The sequence below is a fragment of the Periophthalmus magnuspinnatus genome, chromosome 24 (assembly GCF_009829125.3).
Source record: "Periophthalmus magnuspinnatus isolate fPerMag1 chromosome 24, fPerMag1.2.pri, whole genome shotgun sequence".
Classification (NCBI taxonomy): Eukaryota; Metazoa; Chordata; class Actinopteri; order Gobiiformes; family Gobiidae; genus Periophthalmus; species Periophthalmus magnuspinnatus.
The window spans coordinates 10,383,262-10,406,059 of NC_047149.1; the positions used below are offsets into that span (position 1 = coordinate 10,383,262).

The window sequence follows — 22,798 nt, forward strand, 5'->3', positions numbered from 1 at the left end:
AACAAGCTACTGGGAAAATTTGTATTGAAATATTAAATGAGGATCTCTTTTAAAAAAGAAAAAAAGGAAAAATCACTGTCAGACAATTTGAAAAGGCACCAAATGTGATGTGGAAAACAGAGCTGGCTTCCTCCCGGTAGTTAATTAAAGCCACAGGGCACTGACTCATGTCTGGGGCGTCCTAATAATGTGGGGCCCAAAACAATGCTTAGAGCGGACCCTTCCAGAGACACCCAGCCCAGCAGAGAGAGGGGGAACTGAACACCTCTAATATATGTTTACGAATCAACACAGCACTTTCAGCTCAATACCAAATGCAGCTCACCTCTCACAGTGTCTGCTGATGGAGCATCAGTCCTTAACACACACACTTAGGAGGCAGCAGCATGTGTGCCCTCTGAAGCACTCATCTGCATCAGGCCAAACACAGCCAGGCCTGAGGAAGTCCGGGCTTTTCCAAATAACACACTGCACTGACCACTGCGGCCCTTTATACACCCAACGTCACTTTGTGGCACAGCTCAATCTGGCATTCTGTGCACAAAGTACTATCTCTAGTCCAAACAACCATCCACAAATGTAAACATTATAATAAGAACATATAAATTTTACACTTTTGTTAGAGGTATGACTGCAGAAATGGCAAAACATTTTTGTAACAAAAATACTAAAGAAACAAAAAAGCATACATCAAAACTGGTGCTCCCAGAGCTGAACTAGCTAGAATAATATGTAGTCTGCAAGCATAAGCTAGGAGTAGTGATGTTTAATACAGTGCATTCAAATTTACTAATTATGTGGCCTGAAATGAGTGAATCTGCTATACACATGATGTTCAGTTTCCAACCCATCACACACTCTTCAAGTTTCCCTTCAACAGGACTATTACAGTCCACTGTAATACTGCCCAAAGGTTGTTAGGATTGTTTTCTTTTTCTGTTTGTGGTGATTTTGTGTTTATTTGCTCAGTTTAACCAGCGAGGTGTTTGCATGTACAAAGTCCAATTTCACCATCAGCAGGAAGGTCCCAAGTTACCCTCCAATGAACACTGAGGGATTATTGTACCAAGAAAGATGTCATCTATAACATGGCTATATGGCATTTTCATGCATCGACACAGCAAACACAGTTCGGGGTGTACCTCACTCCTGCCCCCTAGTGTGTAACAGTAGCACTGCATTTTCTTACAAAACCACTGCTTAATTAACCCACAGTCCAACAACTCTCACAGCCGATGCCTCAAAGCCAGCATCTGCAACAGAGTGGGACATCTCTCTGAACAGGAACTCTGTTTGACTGGATAATTTAAAGTTTACCAACAGAAACAACGCTTGCTGTATGTGTGCTAAGGCCAAAATTATAGATCAAACTGTTTCCATGGTCATCAAAACCTGGATGAAAATAGCAAACCTGGTGAATGTATTTTGCCACAAGTGCCAAAGTAGAGCAAAAATAAGGTCTGACAGTCTTTCCAAAAAGAGAGAAAACATCCTGAAAAAGGTCCTCAATTATTGTGAGGTTTTGTTTTTTTTTCACAAACATAATTTTAAAAATCAACATGCACAAATGTTTACAGAAAATATAAGTGCATGTAGGTACACATTTGTGTCTGTGTAGATAAACATAATTACAATGTGCCATTCAAATGCTGCCATTTTGGGGAGAATGTTTGACAGTTGTACAGTTGTGAGTGGTATATGAATTTTATATTTTAAACAAATGCGGACCCCAATGTGCTGCTGTCTTTTCTAAAGATTAGTTTGCCAATGTGCATATCTTCCTCTGGAGCCATGCTTGGTAACAGTTTTTTTTTCTGGTTATGAGTGCTTGACAAAGGGGCTACCAATTATCTCCACTCGACCCACCTGTCATTAGTTACAACCTGCACTTTAGAATTTGAGTTTGAGGTCCAAAAGATTTGGAATAAATCACTTTTTGACAGGGGCATGGGGTTGATCAAGTTTAAGGGCATCAAAGGCAAATTGTTCACTGCAATAGGATATTTTCTCTACAAAAATAAAATGCAAATATTCTCATTCATTGGAATAAGGCTTTATTTTGGTTAAATGAAGATGGTCTTATCTTAAATAAAGACAAAAATAACAAAAGGTAAGGTATGGTATACTCTTAGGGCAGGAGCAGGACTGTCACTCTGCAGTCAGGCCTCTTGAGGACATGGGCCCCATCATTAAAGATGACATCAGACTGGGAGGGCCCTCTACGTGCAGCATGCAGCTCCGTGCTGGGGACTGGTGCTGTATAAAAAGCCGGAGCCCAATGCCCTGGGAAGAGCAGCTGAGGCCTCACACTTTAAGGATATAAGAGCCGTGCCCGGACAGCAGCCTCCAGCCCAACCCGCTGTTCTCTGAAGCCTAAACCAACGGTAAGACTAACTTTTGCACTGTTAGACACCTGCTGTACTCTGCCACTCTGCATCACTGAAGCATCTTAGGGAGGACTGGTCTCAAGGACAAGGACCTGCGTAAATGCAGCCTCCATATAATGCTTTTATTTACTATTATTCATTTACTTATTTATGATGTTTTTTCTGCAGGTTTAGCTTCACAAAAATGGACCTGAGGGTAGCAAGCTTTCTTCTGGTCCTCCTGGCTGTGGCAGTGGCCACCCCAGACCGCTATTACCATGTCCCCAAGGTGGCCAAGGCTCCATACCCTGTGAAGAGCCATGCCCCCGTGAAGAGTGAAGGTAAGTCCCTTAAGCCCTTTTTCAGCCCATTTTTTTACATACATATTTTAAAATGTCACAAGCAGGAAGTTGTCATATTAGGTGACAAAAAATACTGCAGAGAAACAGCTTAAAGAAAAAAAAAAAAATCAAATAATATTGTAAAACACTGCAAAAAGCATCACTCATAACACAGGTGCTTTGAGAATTATTATCATTACAAAGCATTTTCCATCATTACTACTATTAAACTGCACATGCATGGACCCTGCTACCTGCTCACTGTCCCAGCTCTGGTTGAATTGCTGTGATGTGAATGTAAATAAACGGCTAGCACTAAAACAAGGGCTGAGGGAAACTGCCCCTTTCCCATGTGTCCAGATGACAGGCAGTGCTTGGCTATTACCACCACTCAGTTTGTAGCATGCACATTTGATCTTTCTTTCTTTGCTTAAATTGTGTAATGTGGTTTGAGTGCTTGTCTCCACATAAACGCTGTAAAAGCTTGGATTTGACAGAACTGCCCAAGAGATGAAACCACATCATAGACACACCCTGTAACTGCTCCTTGTTTGTGCTTAAGCCCTCCTGTGAGAGAAAATAAAGCTACATTTTAAGAGGTCACAAAGTGCAACAGTGAACAGGAATATGTCTGATAAAAGGTCAAGTTTAAGAAAACTCAAAATTGCTGTATGTGACAGCAGAAGTGGAGCACAGGTGAAGCTCAGTGTAAACAGTGTGCACGTGGTTGGGAGTGGTGAGCAGGCGCCTCCTCTCTGTCACTGTGGTGAGAGAGTCTGCCAGAGCACCACAGTCTGCCGTACTGACTTTTGATGAGGTTTGAGTTCAGCCCCATGTGGTTGCACAATGACAGCCCTGAGACATCGGTATACGCCTCATAGGCAATAAATCTGAGGACAACTTTCATCCAGGCTTTGCATTTGTCACAACTGTGCCATCATTTATACTGTCACACTGATGCATATCCATAGATTTAGATAATCCATTGAATAAAATACAGTTCAAAGAGAAAACAGTGAACCCCACTATCTCCACATTTAGTCACATACAGTTAATCGGAACAATGGCTCATTAGAGATAACACAAATAACATGCATAAATAATAACAGCATAAATTTTGTGAAATATAACTGCTGTAAAAGTGATAGTATATTAATGTGCATGTTTTCCAGCAGGTCAACCAGGAGCTCAAGGTCCACCAGGAGAGCCAGGCCCTATGGGCCCGCCAGGACCCCCTGGTAAGAATGGTGTTGGACTTCCTGGACCTCAAGGCCCCCCTGGCCCTTCCGGCCCTCCCGGATACACCCAAGCTGGTAAACCTGGCAGCCCCGGTGCCCCTGGCCAACCCGGAGCAACTGGCTACCCTGGTGAAAAAGGCGCCCCTGGAGCCACTGGAGCAATGGGCCCCCGCGGAGCACCTGGAGCACCTGGAACACCTGGACCTGCTGGACTCACATCTGTTGGCAAACCTGGTCCTTCTGGTATTCCAGGATCTATGGGACCAAGAGGAGAGCCTGGTCTGAAAGGACACCCTGGTATCCCTGGCCTTCCTGGTCCCAAAGGAGAGAGAGGTATCGGAGTTCCTGGTGTTCAGGGACCATCCGGCCCAGTTGGGCCCATGGGCCCAGCTGGAATGCCTGGCAAACCAGGAGTAGGAAAATCTGGTGCCCCTGGATATCCAGGTGAACCCGGTAAGAGTGGTGCACCTGGAAGGGATGGAGCCCCAGGGCCAATGGGTATGCCAGGAGCCAAAGGTCACACCGGAGCACCAGGCGCAGGATCACCAGGTAAACCAGGTCAGGATGGCACCCCTGGTATGCCTGGACCAATGGGCGCTAAAGGTCCACAGGGTCCGGCTGGGCAGCCAGGTTCCCCTGGAATGCCAGGTGTTGGCAAAACTGGAGAGCCTGGAACCCCCGGCAGCAGAGGAGCCCCTGGTACCCCCGGAACCACAGGACAAAAAGGAGAGCCTGGCCCCACTGGTTTCACTGGTCACCCAGGTGCTCCAGGTCCAATTGGCCCAGCTGGCCCACAAGGTGCCAGAGGATTCCAAGGTGAAGGAGGCCCACAAGGACCCAAAGGTGACATTGGAATGGTTGGAGCCCCTGGTCCTAGAGGTGCCAAGGGTGAACAAGGAGCTCAGGGATTCACAGGGAAGCCCGGTGTCCCTGGTGCTGTAGGTCCTCCTGGAACCCCAGGTCACAATGGTGCTCAAGGTCCTAAAGGTGCACAGGGTCATACTGGTGCCCCAGGACAGCCAGGATCTAATGGTGCTCCTGGACTTAAAGGACACACAGGTGCCCCAGGGTCTCCTGGGAAACCTGGTGAGCCTGGAAGGCAAGGGCATATGGGCCCAGTTGGTCCAAGTGGACCAGCCGGTCCTGCCGGACTTAAAGGTCACCCTGGACAACCTGGACCTCCCGGTCCTGCTGGTATGACAGCCAAAGGTATTGCTGGTCCTCATGGTCCACCAGGAATTCCCGGAGCCAGAGGTCAAGACGGTCTCCCAGGACCTGTTGGTCCCCCTGGCCCTCCCGGACCCCCAGGAGAGATCATTTACCACCATGAGAAAGCCATGCCCATCAAATCCCATGAGGTGGTCATGCCCCACGAGATGATGAAGGCCCCCATGTCTGCTTTCAGCGCAGTACTCACCCACGCCTATCCCGCAGCCCAGGTCCCCATCCAGTTCAACCAGGTGCTGTACAATGGGGAGCAGCACTACGATGAGCACAGTGGGGTCTTCACCTGCCAGGTGGCTGGCCTGTACTACTTCAGCTATCACATGCATGTGAATGGAGCCAACGCACTGGTGGCCCTCTACAAGAATGATGAGCCCCAGGTGTTCAGCTATGATGAGTACAACAAAGGCTTCCTGGACCAGATGTCAGGCAGCGCTGTGCTCATGCTGCAGCCTGGAGACCGCGTCTACATCCAGGTCCCTGATGAGGAAAGCAATGGCATCTTTGCCGCTGATAACGTTCACTGTGTTTTCTCTGGCTTCTTGATTGCGTCTACGTGATTTCACAAATTCCTCAACACACCTCAAATATTTGATCAAATTGAACTGCAGAGAGAGTAGACATACAGTTTACAAACTCCACTAAACTGATGAGCTCAGAAACGGTTGTAATTTTCACCGATTTGCCTAAATTTCTCTTAATGCAACTTTAAAGCCACGAGATAGTTTTGAAATGTATGAAAAAGAGTTCTATAATGTACAGATAAAATGACCCCTGTCACAGTTTACAAGCTGGTCCTTAGAAGAAAGGAATAAGACTTAATGGATATTAAGATGGTGCTCTACAATTGCCTGTAAAATTTACAGCCTCTTTTCTATGTGTTTTTTTGTTTGTTATGTCTGTTGTTTGAAAATCGAAATGTAATATAAAACTGTTCACAACCCAAATCATTTGTGCAACCACTGTGAGAAAATTCAAAATGCATTTTAGATTTTGCCCTGTTGAATGAGTGCCTCTAAAAAGACCTAAGACACAATAAAGATCGAGTTGAAAAAAAAAGAAGTCATGTTTTGTGCGATTCTATGTTGGGACATTTTAATTCCAAAGACAATTATAAAAGAATCTAAACTGTTCAACAGTGAAACTCTTTGCTTTCTCACAACAGCTCAAGAAATAACATCTTGTGTGAAGAGGCACTACTCAAAATGCGCAAAATCGTGACAGGAACAAAATGAGCCATACCTTTAAAAGCAGAGGTGTTGTAGTTGTGGTCGATGGCAGCTATCATGTCTTTCCAAAAGTCAGAGTTCACCTCTTTCCCTTGCTGCTTACAAAAACAATTTTTTAAAGACAATCTGACAAAAGGAACATTAGTAGACCATGTTTACATGCACAGCACTGTGCACATGGCACTTTCTGTATTTTTTGTACAAAACTGAAATGCTATAGGGATAACTGTGTTCCATATCAATAATTCTATGTATTGACCTCGCAAATGTCATAATAATCTTTAATCCTCAAACTGATAAAATGGGGTAATGCATGTTTCATTTGGCTCTGTTGAATATTTTGGGAAATAGCTGTGCATGTAACTTTTAATACATAGACACCCATAAATAACACTAATACCTTCTGAAACATGTCAAAAACTCTCCCACAAAGAAGAGCTCCAGGCAGGTCAAAGTAGTTGTCGTAGAAATAATATTTAGCTGTGACAAAAAAAAGGTTTTTGCATTCAGAGGACAGAAGGGAACAGAGGAGTTAGTAGGTACAGTGTTGGTGGACCATACCAGATCTGGTGAAGGACGTGTTGAGGCTCTGAAAGTGCTTCCACTCCCGCGAGGGGCCATAGTGCCGGAGCATCTCCTCTGTGCTCAGGTCTTTGGTCCCACGTGTCACTCTAGGTCCATCAAAGAACAAGGTTATTTATTGTAATGTACAGAAGGGGAGTTGGTATAGAATAATAAGAAAATCTGTGGACCATTCCAATATATTGATTAGTTTCTAAGCTTATGTTTTGTTATGTGGCAGTAGTAGGATAAGGAGCAGAAGGAACTACAATGACTCAGTAAAGCCATCTTGAAGAAATTACTGATTTACTGCATTTACTCTATTTACTATAAAAAACAACAACCAATTACTAGGCATACCTTAGAACTGTTCCATCTTCAGACAATTTCACAAGGTTTCCATCTTCCAGATCCACCACAAGGCCTTTGAAACTGAGTAGACATCACATCCTCAATACCACAGACAAACTGCAGCACCTGTATCATACTGCTGTGTCAAGAAGAGTGGCACCATAATATTTAAATATAACATTTAACATTAAGTTCAATGAAGTTAAAAGAAAAATTAAAACTTAAACTTAAAATTATGAAGAGTACAATTAAAACATAAACTTTTTGAATGTCGTAAATTCAGGCTGTTTAAGGAAGTCTTCAATAGATCACTGCATACTTTATAGTGACATTTCTTTTCTGACATTTCTTGCTATAACTTGGATTGCAGGTTTCTGTTTTGCTAGTATTACAATTGTGATTTATATGGACAGTGTACAGACCAGAAGTCCCAGGTGGCAGGAGTGAGCTCCAGAAGTTCCTTATCATAGCCTTTGTGTTCCACCAGAAACCGGGCAAAGCTCTCGTAGATCAACTACCGGAAAAAAAAACCCAGCAGAAGCAGATGTATTTAATTTGAATTTAAAACATAAATATGAACAATAATGCATTTCATTTATATAGTACTTTTTTGGACACTCAAAGATGCTATGCAGTGCATTGTTCCTTTACTCCAAACATGGAGGTGGTAAGATCAAAAGTAAATAACAATAATAATAACAATAGCATTCTCTACATCAGGAGGAATTTTGGGCTCGGGTAGTGAGGTATTTTCAGGCAATAATAAGAACAATTCCACTTTTGTCCTTGTTTACATTTCTTTGAGAACAGCTTTATCTCTGTCCTCAGAGGTTATAATATTCTGCCTATAATAGAAGCATGGCCAGACATGGATGGATAATACTACCACAGTGTGTTCTGCGTTCATGTCTCTAGGTCTTTTATTTCTCCAATCCAACCCTCTTGCCTGTGTTTCACTCTTGGGCTATTTGAATTATTTCCACAACACTGGGTGCAACCCATTATGACGGACTTGCCACACACATACATATTATCTTCGCTTTGCACAACAACAACAACTGGAAAATTACACAAACAATTAAAACTCAGAATAACATTCCCACAATCACAAAAAAAGATCTCAAGTTCAATTCCTGGTCAGCATACTAGGCACTGCTCTCCCCACTGAACCTGACAGGCTGCCACACCACCACTACAATAGTTACAAATGCAAGAGAATGAACCCGTTTTATGCATCTCCAAAATTAGTACTTATACAAATGCAATAAAAATATAGGGACATTACCTGTAGTAGAGAATATTACAATAGTTCTGGTGCAAAGCCGTTCGTGCAAGACTTTGATTTGCATAAATTTGACACACCTCACACAAATCCTGCACAGGGGAAGCTGCTGCTCAAAGGGATGGCGCTCTCAATCAGCTATTACATTTAAATAGAGAGCAAACAGCGCGTGATTCATGCGTAAATCAATACCTAGAGGCTGTGTGTTACAATCACAAAACCCAGCCAGCGTTACCATAGCCTATCCCCCTGAACACTGTGCACTACGCCACTGACACGGGGAAGTATAGGGCCTTTGAGGCAGTCCTGTGAATCACGAACTGACACCCCAGCAGCATCTATTGGCTATAGACAATATCATCTGTCACTGCGCGCTGCCGGACACGGACCACAGTGCTCAAGAAGACCCCGGCTGCTCGTAGTGATGCTGCCGCCTTCCAGATGTGAGGATCCGCTGGTGTAGTGTCCACACACACATACACACACGCGCGCACACGCCCCCTGCACATCCCACTTACCCTGGACGTCTCCTTCAGATGATACCGGCACAACGTGTGGTCCAAGTCGAATCCGATCACGTCGCAGTCGGAGAGGCAGAAATAGTCGCCCATGATAGCAGACGAGGCTGTCTAATAACGGACATGCACCCACCACCTCACCACCGCGCTGTCAATGTCACAGCTGACGGAGCGCTGCGGTCAGAGCCTGTGCTGTCCGGCCGACGCTCACTCTCTCTGGGGCTGGGGGTTGCGAGGTTGATGGATTAGTGCAGGTTTGCGCGTGTTAAACAGAAACGAAAGCCCCATACGACGGACGCACCAGCAAAACGCATGTGCGGTATGTCAGCGCGCGCCACAGAAGAGCGCGGCAGAGAAGCGCGCGGGGCCACCGTGCTTCCGGGTGTGAGACCGTAATGTGTGATGTAAGTGAGCACATGGCATTTGAGCGCAACTTGATATGAAACCACAGGGAAAAAAAAACAAAACAAAAAAAACACAACTTGATGTGAAAGTTAGACCTGAGAGCCCAGGACAGGTTACAGTCCAGTGTACAGCACGGGGGCACAGAGCAATCATTTTAGGTTTGGATTAGAAGTAGGTTAAAATTTTGTAATAGATAGAGTTTTCTGGTAAAACAAATACAAATAATAATAGACTGTCTATGGTTGCAGTTTAGTTGTGACAATTTAACAACCCTATGTTTATGTCTGCATTAAGCATGGGGTTGGGTTCACACGGCAAAAGTAAAAGGGAGAGCACTGAAAACACTGAAACGTTCTAACTGTTTTACTTTATTTCTTTCTAGGCTATAGCCTGCCAAGTTTGTTTTAGGCCTGTGGCTATGAGCCTAGAACATTAGGCAAACACGAATTAACCTTAGACGTTGTCAATTTATGCATAGCAACAATAAGCCCGTAGTTTAACGATTAGCCCATTATAGCAGTATTGTAATGTGACGGAGTGTTCGCCAGGTGGCGCTGTTGTCCACAAAGTCGCACACGGTGGTTCGGTTCCTCATTCCTCGCAGGTGCAGCTGATTGGCCCAGGTGATTAGACTACACCTGACCTGCCACAGGCAGTGATACCTTGGACACAGAGCACATGAAGCGGGCTTACAGGTGAATGCACACCGTGACTGTGCAGAACAGACTCAGATTTTCTCATAATGATCCGGTCTGATTGATTGTTACCATGGAGATCCAGAAAAGGTTATCCGCATGCTGGGATCGCATTGTGTCGTGTTTTAGAAAACCTGAACAGCCCAAGACGGGTGGATCCAACAAGGATACTACTTTTTTCACTAATGGCCATACCGACGAACCGAAGCCGTTCAACCGGCTCGCCCCGGCGCCTTCACGGAACCACTACTTGGCCCTTTACGACTACTCGGCCCGGACGGCGGATGACCTGAGCTTTAACACCGGGGATAAACTTGAAGCGCTCAGCAAAGACGCAGGAGAATGGTGGTTCGCCAAAGCTCTCACCGGAATCTCGATCAATAGGACGGGTTACATTCCTGCCAATTACGTGGCCCCTGTGGAGAGCATCGACGCAGAACCGTGAGTATTCTGTGTGCCCAGGAACTGTGTCTTCCACAAACACTTACCTGCGTTTAAAGTGCACACATATAGTCCCTTGTAAGAGAACTTTAAACTAACTGGGCATAGAAGTGCTTATTTGGGTATAAGACATTTAGGCCTAATGGAATCGAGCTGTGGGCCTAATGACTTCTATCCAATCTATTTTCTTCTATGCATATTTTGCTGGGATAACCTGTCTTGGCTACTACAACTAATGATACAGTGTATAGTTTTCTGCAGGTCAGATGTTTATTTTTATTTATTTATTTTATTAAACCAAAAACCTTTAACTCTTTACTTCTATGGGGTCTATCAGTTTGGAAGATAACTAGACAACACTGGCTTGACAACCACTCCCCAGGTGATACCAGATGCAGTAATGTGTCTTCATCTAAGCTGACTAAGGATAATGATCATCCCTCAGTTGGCACTGTTATGATAGGCCAATATGAGCTTGGTTAATAATTGCCTCAAACCAGGAAATGCTTTGTAAGTTAATAATTCCCATACAGAATGACTTAAATGTGTGTGGTGAGATAGCACTTGTTAAAATCTGACAAACTCGAGGCCTGATTGCTGAATGCAGCTCTTTGACTGGAAAGCACACGAGAAATCCTTCCGCGTAGGGGGAAATAATCATCTTGTTATTGTAGTGCCATAGTTTCAGGTCACATTACTACAATAGTAAACAGTCAAGTGTTTAAGAAGGCAGGAAGAATATTGTAATATAGGCCTACTGTATTATAATATAGTAATTATTGTATAATTGTATTAATAACTTTCTGAACTTGTCCGACATTTTCCCTAAAATATGTAATCTTAATGATCCTCAAATCTGTAGTGGAAGAGGTGCACATAACCCAAATATACTAAGAAGGTTTTGGTAGGTGTGTGGCCACTTTGTATACTCTAAAACTAATCCAACATCTCATAAAAACTCATATTCTATGTTAACTCACTATAAAAAGGATAAGAAATAGGTTAATCAGAACATCAACTTTTTATCATAATTTGCTTTCAATCTGCCCATTTGATGTCCCTGCCTGCCTTTGGGCAGTTCTGTTGGAAATTATCAGCATAAAGTCTTGTATTGCTTTTAATTTCCTTTAGCTATTTTATATGAATTGGTAAATAGACACCACATATAACAGTAGAGCCCCGACCTTTGACCTGGTCAATAACATCTGTCTGAATCATGATTCATGACATGCTGTGCCAAAAGTGTTTCAACTGGTTTGACAGGTAATCTGGCCTACATCCATTGAACGTAACAGAGAGCAGGACAGTTTTAGTCTTTGGCTTTTAAAGTGGAAAATGTTTATATAGCAAATATATATATATATTTCTTACATTAAATTAGCATCTTTGTTGAGTGTCATTGTTATATAGAAGTCTTCTATAGACCTAGTATGTTTTTCTTTATTCCATAAATACACTCTACAAAAACTGTTGTTCTTTCCATTTTAGTCGTACACTTTGTGTTACAATGAATTGAACAAGCTTTACGTCACTATTCAGGTTGAGTCATGTGACACGCTGAAGGATACTTGTTTATCCTGTTCTTGTCATGCTACAGCTTTTCCTGTGTCTTATAAATACCTCAGATCAGCTCTTGGTGTTGTCCAAGTTCTAGTAGTTTCCTGATTGTAATGTAAAAGTGGCTCACATCATCACCCACATTTCCTCTCGGTGCTTTTACCTGCCAAGAAACCCAACCAGGACTTTGTCCCAGCAGCAGCTTCCATCACTTTTGGGAAACTGTATATGTGACCTATTTTTGCACCTGAGGCGGAGGAGACAATCTAATCATGGAACAACTATCAGGAGCTCAGGCAAAAATTACTCTGCTCTTTTCTGTGGGTAAAGGCAAACTGCATTGAGGATTGTATCTGTGAGGGAGATGTCTTACATTAATAATAATGATGATGAAAATAATGACAATCATAATTATTATTATTTTAATAATACAAAATAAAATGATACATGCATATTAATAATATAATTTATAATAAAAAAAATAATGCTAATAAATTATAATAAATAATACTTTATTATAAAAATAATTGTGATAATAATAGTGAATAGACTGATTCTGTTAACTTATTTGAAGGGAAAAGCCCAGTCTTTACTTAGCACTTGAATTACTGTGTATTTATCCACTTGGGAACTTGCCAGGTCACTTTAGGTCATTTTAGAAGCATACAGTAGGCCTGTACTTGAAATTTAAGTGCAATTTAGCTGTAGGAGGTATCTTGAAAGGAAATGGATTATAAATTACTACAATAAAAAAAACAAAAACTTGTAAACATAATGAAAGATTCTGGTGCTCACACAACAGAAGCGCATATGCTGGCGTATATAATGCTAAATCTAGACTTTTGTGCTTTTGTTTGTTAGGCAAGCAGACAATCTTTTTGTCAGAGGCTCACGACTAAAGTTTTATTTGGTTTGTTTGGATTTGATTGAACAATGTGATATGAATCAATAGCCTTGTATATAGATAATTAGAAACTATGCAAAATATTGTACTGTAAGAATCTTTGGTGCAAAATGTATTTATCATACTCTCAGGACTTTGCATCAGTGGTGAGCTCCTTGGTCTAAATGCATTTTCCCTCATAAAATTGTTGAATTATATACCTTGTACAGACCCTGTACATTGTTATTTTTAATCTTGAAAGTTAATTATGTTAAATAGCTCTGGTTCTGCTTTGCAGCTGGTACTTTCCGGACACCAAGAGGCTAGATGCAGAGAAGATGCTTCTGGCTGAAGGCAACAGTCACGGAGCATTCCTCATCCGCAACTGTGAGAGTCAGAAAGGAGAGCTGTCCCTCTCAGGTAAGTCTTCTGCAGCCTCATTTGACCCCTGGCACCTGTGGGGCCCCTATTTAGTCCTTTTATTTAGTTAAAGTTTGTGTAAAACATGATCAAAAGAGATGTATTTCATTTCAAATTGTTTGGTTATTATTCTACCATTCCACGTTTGTCTTGTGTTGGTGATCTACAAAATTCCAGGAATGAGTGCAGGTTAATTTCTAAATCAAATACAATACAAGAAGATTCCCTTGCCCTTTTAACATTGTGAAGAATATTGTTCCAATACGTCAGTCTGACTGTTTGATAAGTGGCCTATAGTACTCATAAAGGCCACTTATCAACACCAGCTGATCTTTGGTCTCACTTGTTGTTTCCATATTATTCATAATTGTATCTTTTAATATTCCTAAGTTAAGTTTATCTTCAGTTTAAGTCAGTGTAAATATACATAAAAACAGTTTCCTCTGTATTGATTTGAGCCTTCAACCATGTTGACTTGTTTTGACTTCAAAGGCATCGTTTTATGCAGGATGATGGCCACCCAAATTTTTTTATTTCAGTGGTTTATTGAAAGATGAACTGCAAATAATCTTCAAGCCTTTATCTGAATGCTGGTTTCCAGTGAAGTAGTGGTTGATGTCTGGTCCATATTGTCCTAATGCCTCATGTATTGTGTCCTTTGTAGTGCTGGACCATGGACGTGTGAAGCACTACAAACTGAAAAAACTAGAGAATGGTCAGTATTTTGTCTCCAGGACCAAATCCTTTGAAACCCTGAAGGAGCTGGTGGAGTGGTACACTGTGCAGGCTGACGGCCTGTGTGTTCGCCTGGGAGAGCCATGCAAAAAGGTCTGCATTGAACAAAATCAGTATTAAATGTAAAATCAAATGTATGACATTATATTCAATTAAACTGTTGTGGTGGTGTCTTCAGCTGGAGGCTCCTACGACATATGGCTTGTCCTACAACACAGTGGACACATGGGAGATCGATCGCAAGTCTATAAAGCTGGGGAAGAAGCTGGGAGCGGGACAGTTTGGAGAGGTGTACGAGGGCTTGTGGAATGACACAACCGCCGTGGCTGTCAAGACCCTTAAACCCGGTAAACTTGCCGTGGCACTACTGGTTTCTCATTAGTTTAGATTTTTCAAAATCGTTTAAAAACACAAAAATAAAACGGAACTGTATTGTATTAGAACACACTCAAAGAAATGCACATTTGGGAGATTATATAGTGAGAAATTTTACAGTGATTCAACTACCGGTAACTAGAAATCATCATGCACAACATATCCCCAAAATCAAGACTCGTATACAGGCTGCTGTTGAGAATTACATTGGATTTATGAGGGTTATAATTTATGTCAGAAGCTCTGGTACAAACATCATGTTTGCATTTGGCATGAAAGCTTGTATGCTTTTAATTGGATGAGTATGTTGCAGTCTTTTACTTGTCCAATAACTTTCTCCCTCTGGCACTGCTGAGGACTGTACATTTTGACTTTTGACTAGTATTGTTAATGGTGCAATTTGGTGGAATTAATACACTTATTAATCTCAGGGTAACAAACATTTTAAGTGTTTGAGATGGGTTTATAGATTTTACATGTCGACATGCACTCTGTGAAGCTGAACTCCTGATTACATTCTGTGCACTTTGTCAGCTTTATTATTGTGTACACAGTGGTGTTATCCTGTGTCTGCTGACAGGCTCCATGGACCCTGGAGACTTCCTGAGAGAGGCTCAGTTCATGAAGAGGCTGCGACATGCCAAACTGATACAGCTATACGCTGTGTGCACAATGGAGGAACCTATCTACATCATCACCGAGCTCATGAGGCACGGCAGCCTGTTGGAGTACCTGCAGAGTAAGGACACTCTTCCATTCTCCACTCGTTTTCTAATCTAGATTATGCCACATTTACAATCTGAGATGCTGAACTTTGAGGTTTAGTAGTTGCTCATTCACTTATGTGCCTTTTATAAAGTGCTGCTAACGGGAAGCAACAAAATGAGACGGAATCATAACAGTGGTTATGGAATTTAAAATTCCATCATGTGATTGTGTGACATGATGCTGAGCTAATCAAATCAAATGTTGATTTTTAAAATACTCTAAGATTGAGTAACCCGATATCCTTAGTCCAAACAATAAACGTATTGAAGTTACCAACAGACCAGATGAATGACTAATAATGGAGTGGGCTTTGCTGTGTATAGTGGACAAGGGTAACGACCTGGGCCTGTCGGACCAGATTGAGATGGCAGCTCAGGTGGCATCAGGGATGGCGTATCTGGAGCAGCAGAACTATATCCACAGAGACTTGGCTGCCCGCAACGTGCTGGTGGGAGAGAACAACATTTGCAAGGTGGCAGACTTTGGCCTCGCCAGGGTCTTCATGGTGAGTTCAACTCCAGGCACACCACTGTTATTTTGTAGTCCAACGTAGACAACCCTTTATACTGCACATTGTATTTGCACTGGCCCTCTTTCAATGGAGTTGAACTAAGTGTTTGATACTGCGTGGAGTGTATAGAAGTAAAAAAATAAAAATAAATAAACTTTAAATGTACATGACACAAATACTCTGGATTGCTTTTGTGCGTTCAACTCCGTTTAAGTTATTTTAACTATGATTTTCAGTATCTCCTTGCTGAAAGCATTTACCATGGAGAGGTTGTTGTAAGCAGACTGATGTTTACTGCACTCAAAACCTATTGAAGCAGAATAATATATACAAGGTGTTCATAAAGTCTATTTACGATTTAAAAAATGTATTACAAAAGAAACTGATAAGATTTCTTAATCAACATCTGCAAGACTTGTTCTACTGTACTCGGTGGTTTCCATAGTTTTGTAACTCATTTAACACACCTCTATATGGGCACCATTAGATGCACGAAACACAAGATGGGACACAATTTCTTGCCGTGTTCACTGTAGCGTAGTCTCATCAATGCTTGCAATCGCATGTTATCTTTTGCTTTAGTTCTGTAATGTTCCGTATCTCTCGATACACAATATCTTTAACATAGCTCTATAGAAAGAATTCCAGAGATGTGATATCTGGTGAATGTGGTGACCACGGAATTGGCCCATCCCTTCCAATCCAACGGTCTGGAAATGTTTGTTTGAAGAACTCATGAACATGCAGACCCCAAGGTGGTGGGGCACCATATTGCTTCAGTCAAAAGGTCAAGGTAGACATTTGCAGTTGCTGATCTCTCATGCAAGAAAAATGGACCAATAATTCAATTGCACTTAATCCCACACCATACATGCAATGTGATTAAAAACTTTTATAACCACTGAGTACAAACGAACAAATATAATGAATGTACCTTATCAATTGCCTTTTGTAATTAAATTTTTTAATTGTAGAGACTTGATGAGCACCCTGTGTATATATACCGACATGCTTCCTGAAAATGCCCTCATGGAAATACTCTGCTCGAAGTGTCTTGCATCTTTGAATTTAGAACTCCTTTTAATCTTCAGTGTATTTTTTTCCTTCCTGTTGTAGAAAGAAAATGAAAATGTGTATGAAGCAAAAGAAGGCGGGAAGTTCCCAGTGAAGTGGACTGCTCCTGAGGCCATTCAAGATGGTATATTCAGCATCAAATCAGATGTCTGGTCCTTTGGCATTCTGCTCTATGAGATCATGACATTCGGCCAAACGCCTTATCCAGGTAAGGGCTTAACTGACCATTTGAGCATTTGATTGGTTCTATTTAAAGTTCAACCCCTTTGCTGTCCATGGTTTTGTTCTTTCAGCCATGACAAACTACCAGGTGGTGCAGAAGATCCTGGAGGGCTACAGGATGCCGCCTCCAGCAAAGTGCCCCAAACCCCTTTACGGGATCATGTCAGACTGCTGGAAGAGGGACCCTCAGGACAGACCCACCTTTGAGACCCTTCAGTGGAAGCTCGAGGACTTTTTTGACTTGGATACCACCTCATATGATGATGCTAACCGCTATCACTCATAGAACTTTTGATACTAGTTTACATGACAAAAATCAACACAATCTCAAAGACAAATGTGATTGGATGTTTAATCGTTGTCCACAAATGAAGGATGCTTCTTTTGTTGCTTTGACACGACTATTACTGTGATACTATTACTAAGATAAAGTTAGACTTGTTTTCGCACTACATGGCACTTCATAGCCATGATGCAATACTTTAAGCACACCAAAAACTCAGCAATGATGGTGGATAGTGAGTCTGATTTTGTTGACTCGGCAAGTACTGATTCAATGTATTTTTTTTCATTGGGAATGCACTTAAAGGAGGCCTAGCAAAGACTGCACTTGTGACTGCCTCCTAAGGGGAAGACACCACTGAGCTGAGAGGGAATCTAGGGTCTGGATGAACTGGTTCTTCACCTAACATACTGCTCATATTTTCCACTGCTAACATACCAGGCCTAGCATTAATGCTGTGCTTTAATGCTCTGCCTGAGAGCACTGCTTGCCAGTGGGTCATGAGAATGTACTAAACATTATACTAAATGAAGGAAGTGCTGGATTCTATTTAAAATAAAGTGTTGAACTACCTGCTTCAGTAGCTCTTCAACTGACCACATATTTTACTTCTTTGTGAAAACACTTAAACGCCTAAAATGTAATGAATTATTTTTATGAAAAATTAAAATGTGTTTTTTTTTTTTTTTTTTTTTTTTTTTTTTTTTTTTTTTTACGAATAATTGTAAATTTTAACCATGTCAGTGTTTTTATATATTTGTAATTATATAATTGTGTATTTTAACACCTAAGTAATTAAAATAATCTTATGGTCAGCGCAGCTCTGTGTTTTCCAGCTTTTTACTGTGCAGGACCTACTGTACAATGTTTTTACTGCTGTGTGAAAGACCTATCTGATCCCAGGCTTAAAGGGTCGACTTGGAGAACCTGATATTTAGTTGCTAAAACTTAATTTAATTGTGCTGTTAAAGTATAGTTGTCTTGTGTAATCTTATTTGGGCAATGTTTTTGTGAGGGAATACTTGCACACACTACACAGTATTACCAGTAGAGGGAGCTGTGTGGCTCTGTTAAAGGAGAAATTAACCATAGGTCTACTTAAAGAGCGTGACAGGTTGGACTGCTCAGTTCACTAAAACACAGGCTAAATACAATACTATTAATCTTTGACTTTTAGTGCAGTTTATTTGATTCCATGGTTGGACACAAGCGACAGATACATATGACAAGATGAGATATTTAGGCAGTTGTCTAAATTGCACTATAGTTATGATCACTGGCCTGTCACAAATACTATGTCAACTTATCGTTCAATATATTAAAGCTAGAACAATATATTTCTATTTCGGGGCTCAATATTTATCGTGTGTGTATTTAGTTAGGAGGTTTCTTATTTTGTTTTTTTCAGGAGGGCTGTACTTGAACCACTGCTTCAGAAGTAGTAGTTTATGAAAACAGGCTCAAGGGTCTTGAACAAGCATCCTCCAATTTTAATAGATTAAAAAATGAATTAAGCAATGACAACAGTGAATCTAAAATGGATGTATCACTGTTTGTCCTTTAATGTCAAGATCATGGGAAATAAATCTGCCTCCCCTCACCTGCCAATCTCTATGGGCTTTAATTGCATTGTTACTACTTATTAACACTTTATTAATGCAACTCCAGCTTTTGCGTTTCCGGATGCAGATCAGCTTACTCTATCCAGATGTTCTAATATCTCCTTTATACCTCCCACCATCTCAGAACTTAAAAAACTAGATCCAAATAAATTGACTGGATCTGATGGCCTTGAACTCATTTTCCTGAAAGCCGCTGCCCATATTATTGCGGCCCCTGTTTCTATGTTATTCAACATGTCCTTAGGGCTCTCATCACTGAACTCTGACTGGAAATCTGCAATGGTTTTCTTTAAACGTAGCACTGGCACTGATCCAAACTGAAATCGACCCATTTCCACGCTGCCGTGCTTAGCTAAATTTCTAGAACAATTGGTGCTTTTTAACAATTTCCTTGATTCAAACTGCTTCCTATCTGATTTGCTGTTTGGTTTACGGCCTGGACATGGGTGCATAACAGCCGCAATGAAGGTCCTGGAGGATTTTATTATAGCAGTGGACAACAGGCAGGTCTTGCCACCTTTACTGACCTTGCCAAGGCCTTCAATTCCTTGGGATCTTTCTTAGAAGGCTCCCCAGTTTTGGCTTGTCCACCGCATGTTGTGAAGATTTTCTATCACCTATTTACCTGTGTCCAGACTGTGGAAGCTGGAAAACATCACATCAACATCACTTTTCATCTCCAAAGGTGTGCTACAAGGCTCCATTTTTAGACTAACCCTTTTCTCCATCTACATCAAAGAAATAGCCAAAGCTGGTGGCTGGTCCTAGTCCTCGTCCTGTATTCTGTTGGACCTTCCTGGGACAGTACGGCATCCACTCTTCAGCTCAGTCTCACCTCAGTAGAACAGGCATTTCATAAGCTGTATATACGCCTTAACACTTCAGTCGGAGAAATCCCACCACCAGTTCTTCTGTTATCACCTGCGCAGATGGTTCAGTTCTAGAGTATGTCACCTTCTACAAATATCTGGGAATCTGATTGGATTGCTGTCATTCACCACATATACAAGCAAAGGTCAAACCCAGATTATCATTCTTCTTCTGATATAAAGCCTCATGCCACCAAACACACCTTGGTTAAGACAACACTGCTTCTTATCTTGGAAAAAATTAGATACACTTTACCACTTAGCCTTTCGCTTTGCCACCAACGTGCACTCTCATGAACTGATGAACTGGCCCGCTTCTTCTTTGGTTCCTCTTAATTTTTAAAACTGTCCTTGGCAAGACCTCTACTTACAATCACTATTCAGTCTCACTCAACACATACAGCAGCTCCACGGGTTCACAATTCTTAAAACCTCCACAATTTTTGGCCGTGATTTTGCAGCAGCAGAGGACTTGAACATTCATGCCTTAAACTCACTTCTCTGTCTCCTTTGTTTGAATGTTGTTATGCTCTATGTACTGAGTCTCTGCCTGTGATGTGTACAGTGTGCATGTATGTTTTCCTGCTGGTGCCTCTTGGCCAGATCATGTTTGCAAATGATAATTAGTTCACAAACATAGTTGAATAAAGGCTAAAGAAGTATAAATTAAAAACAAATTTGCACAATATGAAAAAACATACCAAATTAAGTGATGGTGACCAATCTCACAGAAATGACTGATCATTTGTCATGCTGCAGACCTCTGTCTCTCAGGCTTCTTGAAATCATAAAGGCAGTCATCCATCAAAGCAGCACTGTTGTCCCAGCTCCTGAATAAACGATTACATGACTTTGGCTCCATCTATCTGCATAGCTCATATTCAGCAGTGTGGACCAGTCTGTTCCTCAAACTGCGGTCCCTCTCCTCCTAAACGATCAATCCTGCTCTCACTCATTCCACTTCATTGTCTCTTTATTTCAGCACTTTCCTGCATGGGGGAGCGTGATGGATTTGCCTTTAGAGAAGAGCAGACAGGAAAGTTGGGGGGCTAGGCAAAGTGTTTGGGAGTGTAGCATAAACCCTGACACAGACAAATGGCCCGGCCCACTGGGACGCCGCATCTTTCAGCAGCTCCCTCTCTCACCAGAGTCCCACCAGGGATTTTGTCCGCTCTGACGATTTGTTTAAAGTACAACTGTGCCTTTAGCTTCTGGAATACCCAACTATAACAGCTCATAATAATGCATCAGTCTTATATAGCACTTTTTTGCACATCAGTGTTCCTATTATGCATTATTCATTCACTCTCCACTCTGCGGTGGTAAGCTCCTTCAGCCACAATTGCCCAAGGGCTGACTTAGAGTCTTGGCTGCCAATATGTGCCAACAGTGTCTCCAAACACCACCAATCACTTTTTCGTGAGCCAGGCGAAGTGTCTTGGCAAAGGGCACACAAACAGTAGGCTATCGATTGCTCTGAGCTGCAGTCGATACCAGCTGAACCAGTTTCTCCAGCGCTGGTAGACACTTTTAACTTACTGATATGACTGGGTTGTCTGTCTCTTGAGGGAAGATTTTTTTAGACAATAAGCACGAAATTGCAAACTATACAAAGTCTTCCACTCAGTCAAGTTAAGTCATGGTGTGAAAAACTTGATCATAAAATAGCATCTGGATGAAACTAGATTGTAGAAGCCAGGAGGTTTATCGCATACTGATCATTCAAGTTTGGTGACCTATATCCACATGCAAATGGCTGATTAATTAAGTTGTGTGTCATATTGAAAGACAGTAAAAGCATCAGAAGACTAAACATAAGGCCACAGTATTTGATAGAATTGCGTAATGATGTAATGATGATATGTGCATGAGCTTGACAGAGTTTAACCCGACAAACAGTGAGGGGTGTACACTATGACAATCCTTTTCAAATGAGTTGCAGCTGTATATATCAATGGCTTCCAGGTCTACTCAGACATATCTCCTTTGCCTCACACAATGTCAATGTATGCACAGTACAGGGTGATGAGGAGGCTTACTTCGCACACCAATAAACCACTGAGGCTGACCACCCCCAGAACATAGAAGCACTTAAATATTATATGCGTGTGATGTCAAATACATGCATGGTTCATAGAAAAAAAGAAAAGATCAAGCCTTTTGTGGGTCTCATATGCAAGATTCTTCTTTGATAACACATTGCCACAAAGTTCAGGTTAAGGTTAAAGGTCCTATATTATGCAAAATTGAGTCTTGTGAGCTTTGAACCATATTAGAATGTTGTTTATTCATCAAAAACATACCTGGAATTGTGTTGTTTAATTCACACACACATATGTTTGAATAACCCTTTATCATTAGTCTGTCTACATCTCCAAAGCTCAAAATGCTCTACCTTTTATCTAGCAGTAGTATTTCACTTTTTTCATTTGAGATTAGCAATTCCAGGGCTGAAATTATCCAAATGATTCTAGTATAGTGGAGAACTTCCTGGATTACTACATGACACCACGGGATGGAAGTGTTTTCTGTTTGAGAGAAGAACAGAGCAGGATTTGTGTGTGAAGAAAACAAAACATAACTCCAGGTATGTTTTTGATGCACTCAACATTATAACATAGATCAGAAAATAATGTAATATGGGACCTTTATTATGGGGAAATTTGTTCTCTGCATTTGACCCATCCTTTAACACTGCTGGGGCACCTGCTGGGACAAAAGATGCCTTTGAGGGCATCTCTACCAACTCTGCCCTACAGCCACCAAATTACTTGTCACTTTCAGCACATTGAAAAGGTTGCCAGGTTGAGCTCTTTGTGTGTTTTGTT

General features: G+C 41.6%; 3 protein-coding genes across 4 annotated transcripts in view; 2 read left to right on the forward strand and 1 right to left on the reverse strand.

The window, feature by feature from the left end:
* The window catches only part of nt5dc1 (5'-nucleotidase domain containing 1), a 34,297-nt gene extending 24,778 nt beyond the window's left edge, over positions 1-9,519 (reverse strand). Inside the window, exons 1-6 of the mRNA XM_033990930.2 lie at positions 9,111-9,519; positions 7,733-7,824; positions 7,320-7,391; positions 6,960-7,069; positions 6,799-6,878; positions 6,412-6,493 (exon numbers count right to left, since the gene is read on the reverse strand). Coding sequence (XP_033846821.1) covers positions 6,412-6,493; positions 6,799-6,878; positions 6,960-7,069; positions 7,320-7,391; positions 7,733-7,824; positions 9,111-9,203 — 529 coding nt within the window. The 5' untranslated portion in view covers positions 9,204-9,519. The remainder of the gene's footprint in view (positions 1-6,411; positions 6,494-6,798; positions 6,879-6,959; positions 7,070-7,319; positions 7,392-7,732; positions 7,825-9,110) is intronic.
* On the forward strand, positions 2,280-6,214 carry col10a1b (collagen, type X, alpha 1b). 2 transcript variants are annotated; one of them, XM_033990929.2, is made up of 3 exons: positions 2,280-2,384; positions 2,556-2,707; positions 3,880-6,214. In XM_033990929.2, exons 2-3 carry the CDS (start codon positions 2,572-2,574, stop codon positions 5,727-5,729), a joined length of 1,986 nt encoding a protein of 661 aa, XP_033846820.1. In that variant the 5' UTR covers positions 2,280-2,384; positions 2,556-2,571; the 3' UTR covers positions 5,730-6,214. The 2 variants fall into 2 exon arrangements, with proteins under 2 accessions (XP_033846820.1, XP_055088216.1); XM_055232241.1 differs by having other exon boundaries at positions 3,883-6,207.
* Positions 9,520-10,170: 651 nt separating the features above from the next.
* frk (fyn-related Src family tyrosine kinase) lies at positions 10,171-18,299 on the forward strand. Its single transcript, XM_033990891.2, has 8 exons — positions 10,171-10,651; positions 13,390-13,511; positions 14,176-14,339; positions 14,425-14,593; positions 15,202-15,360; positions 15,713-15,894; positions 17,017-17,182; positions 17,268-18,299. The coding sequence occupies exons 1-8, from the start codon at positions 10,284-10,286 to the stop codon at positions 17,480-17,482; spliced, it is 1,545 nt and encodes a 514-aa protein (XP_033846782.1). The 5' UTR covers positions 10,171-10,283; the 3' UTR covers positions 17,483-18,299.
* Positions 18,300-22,798: the final 4,499 nt, after the last annotated feature.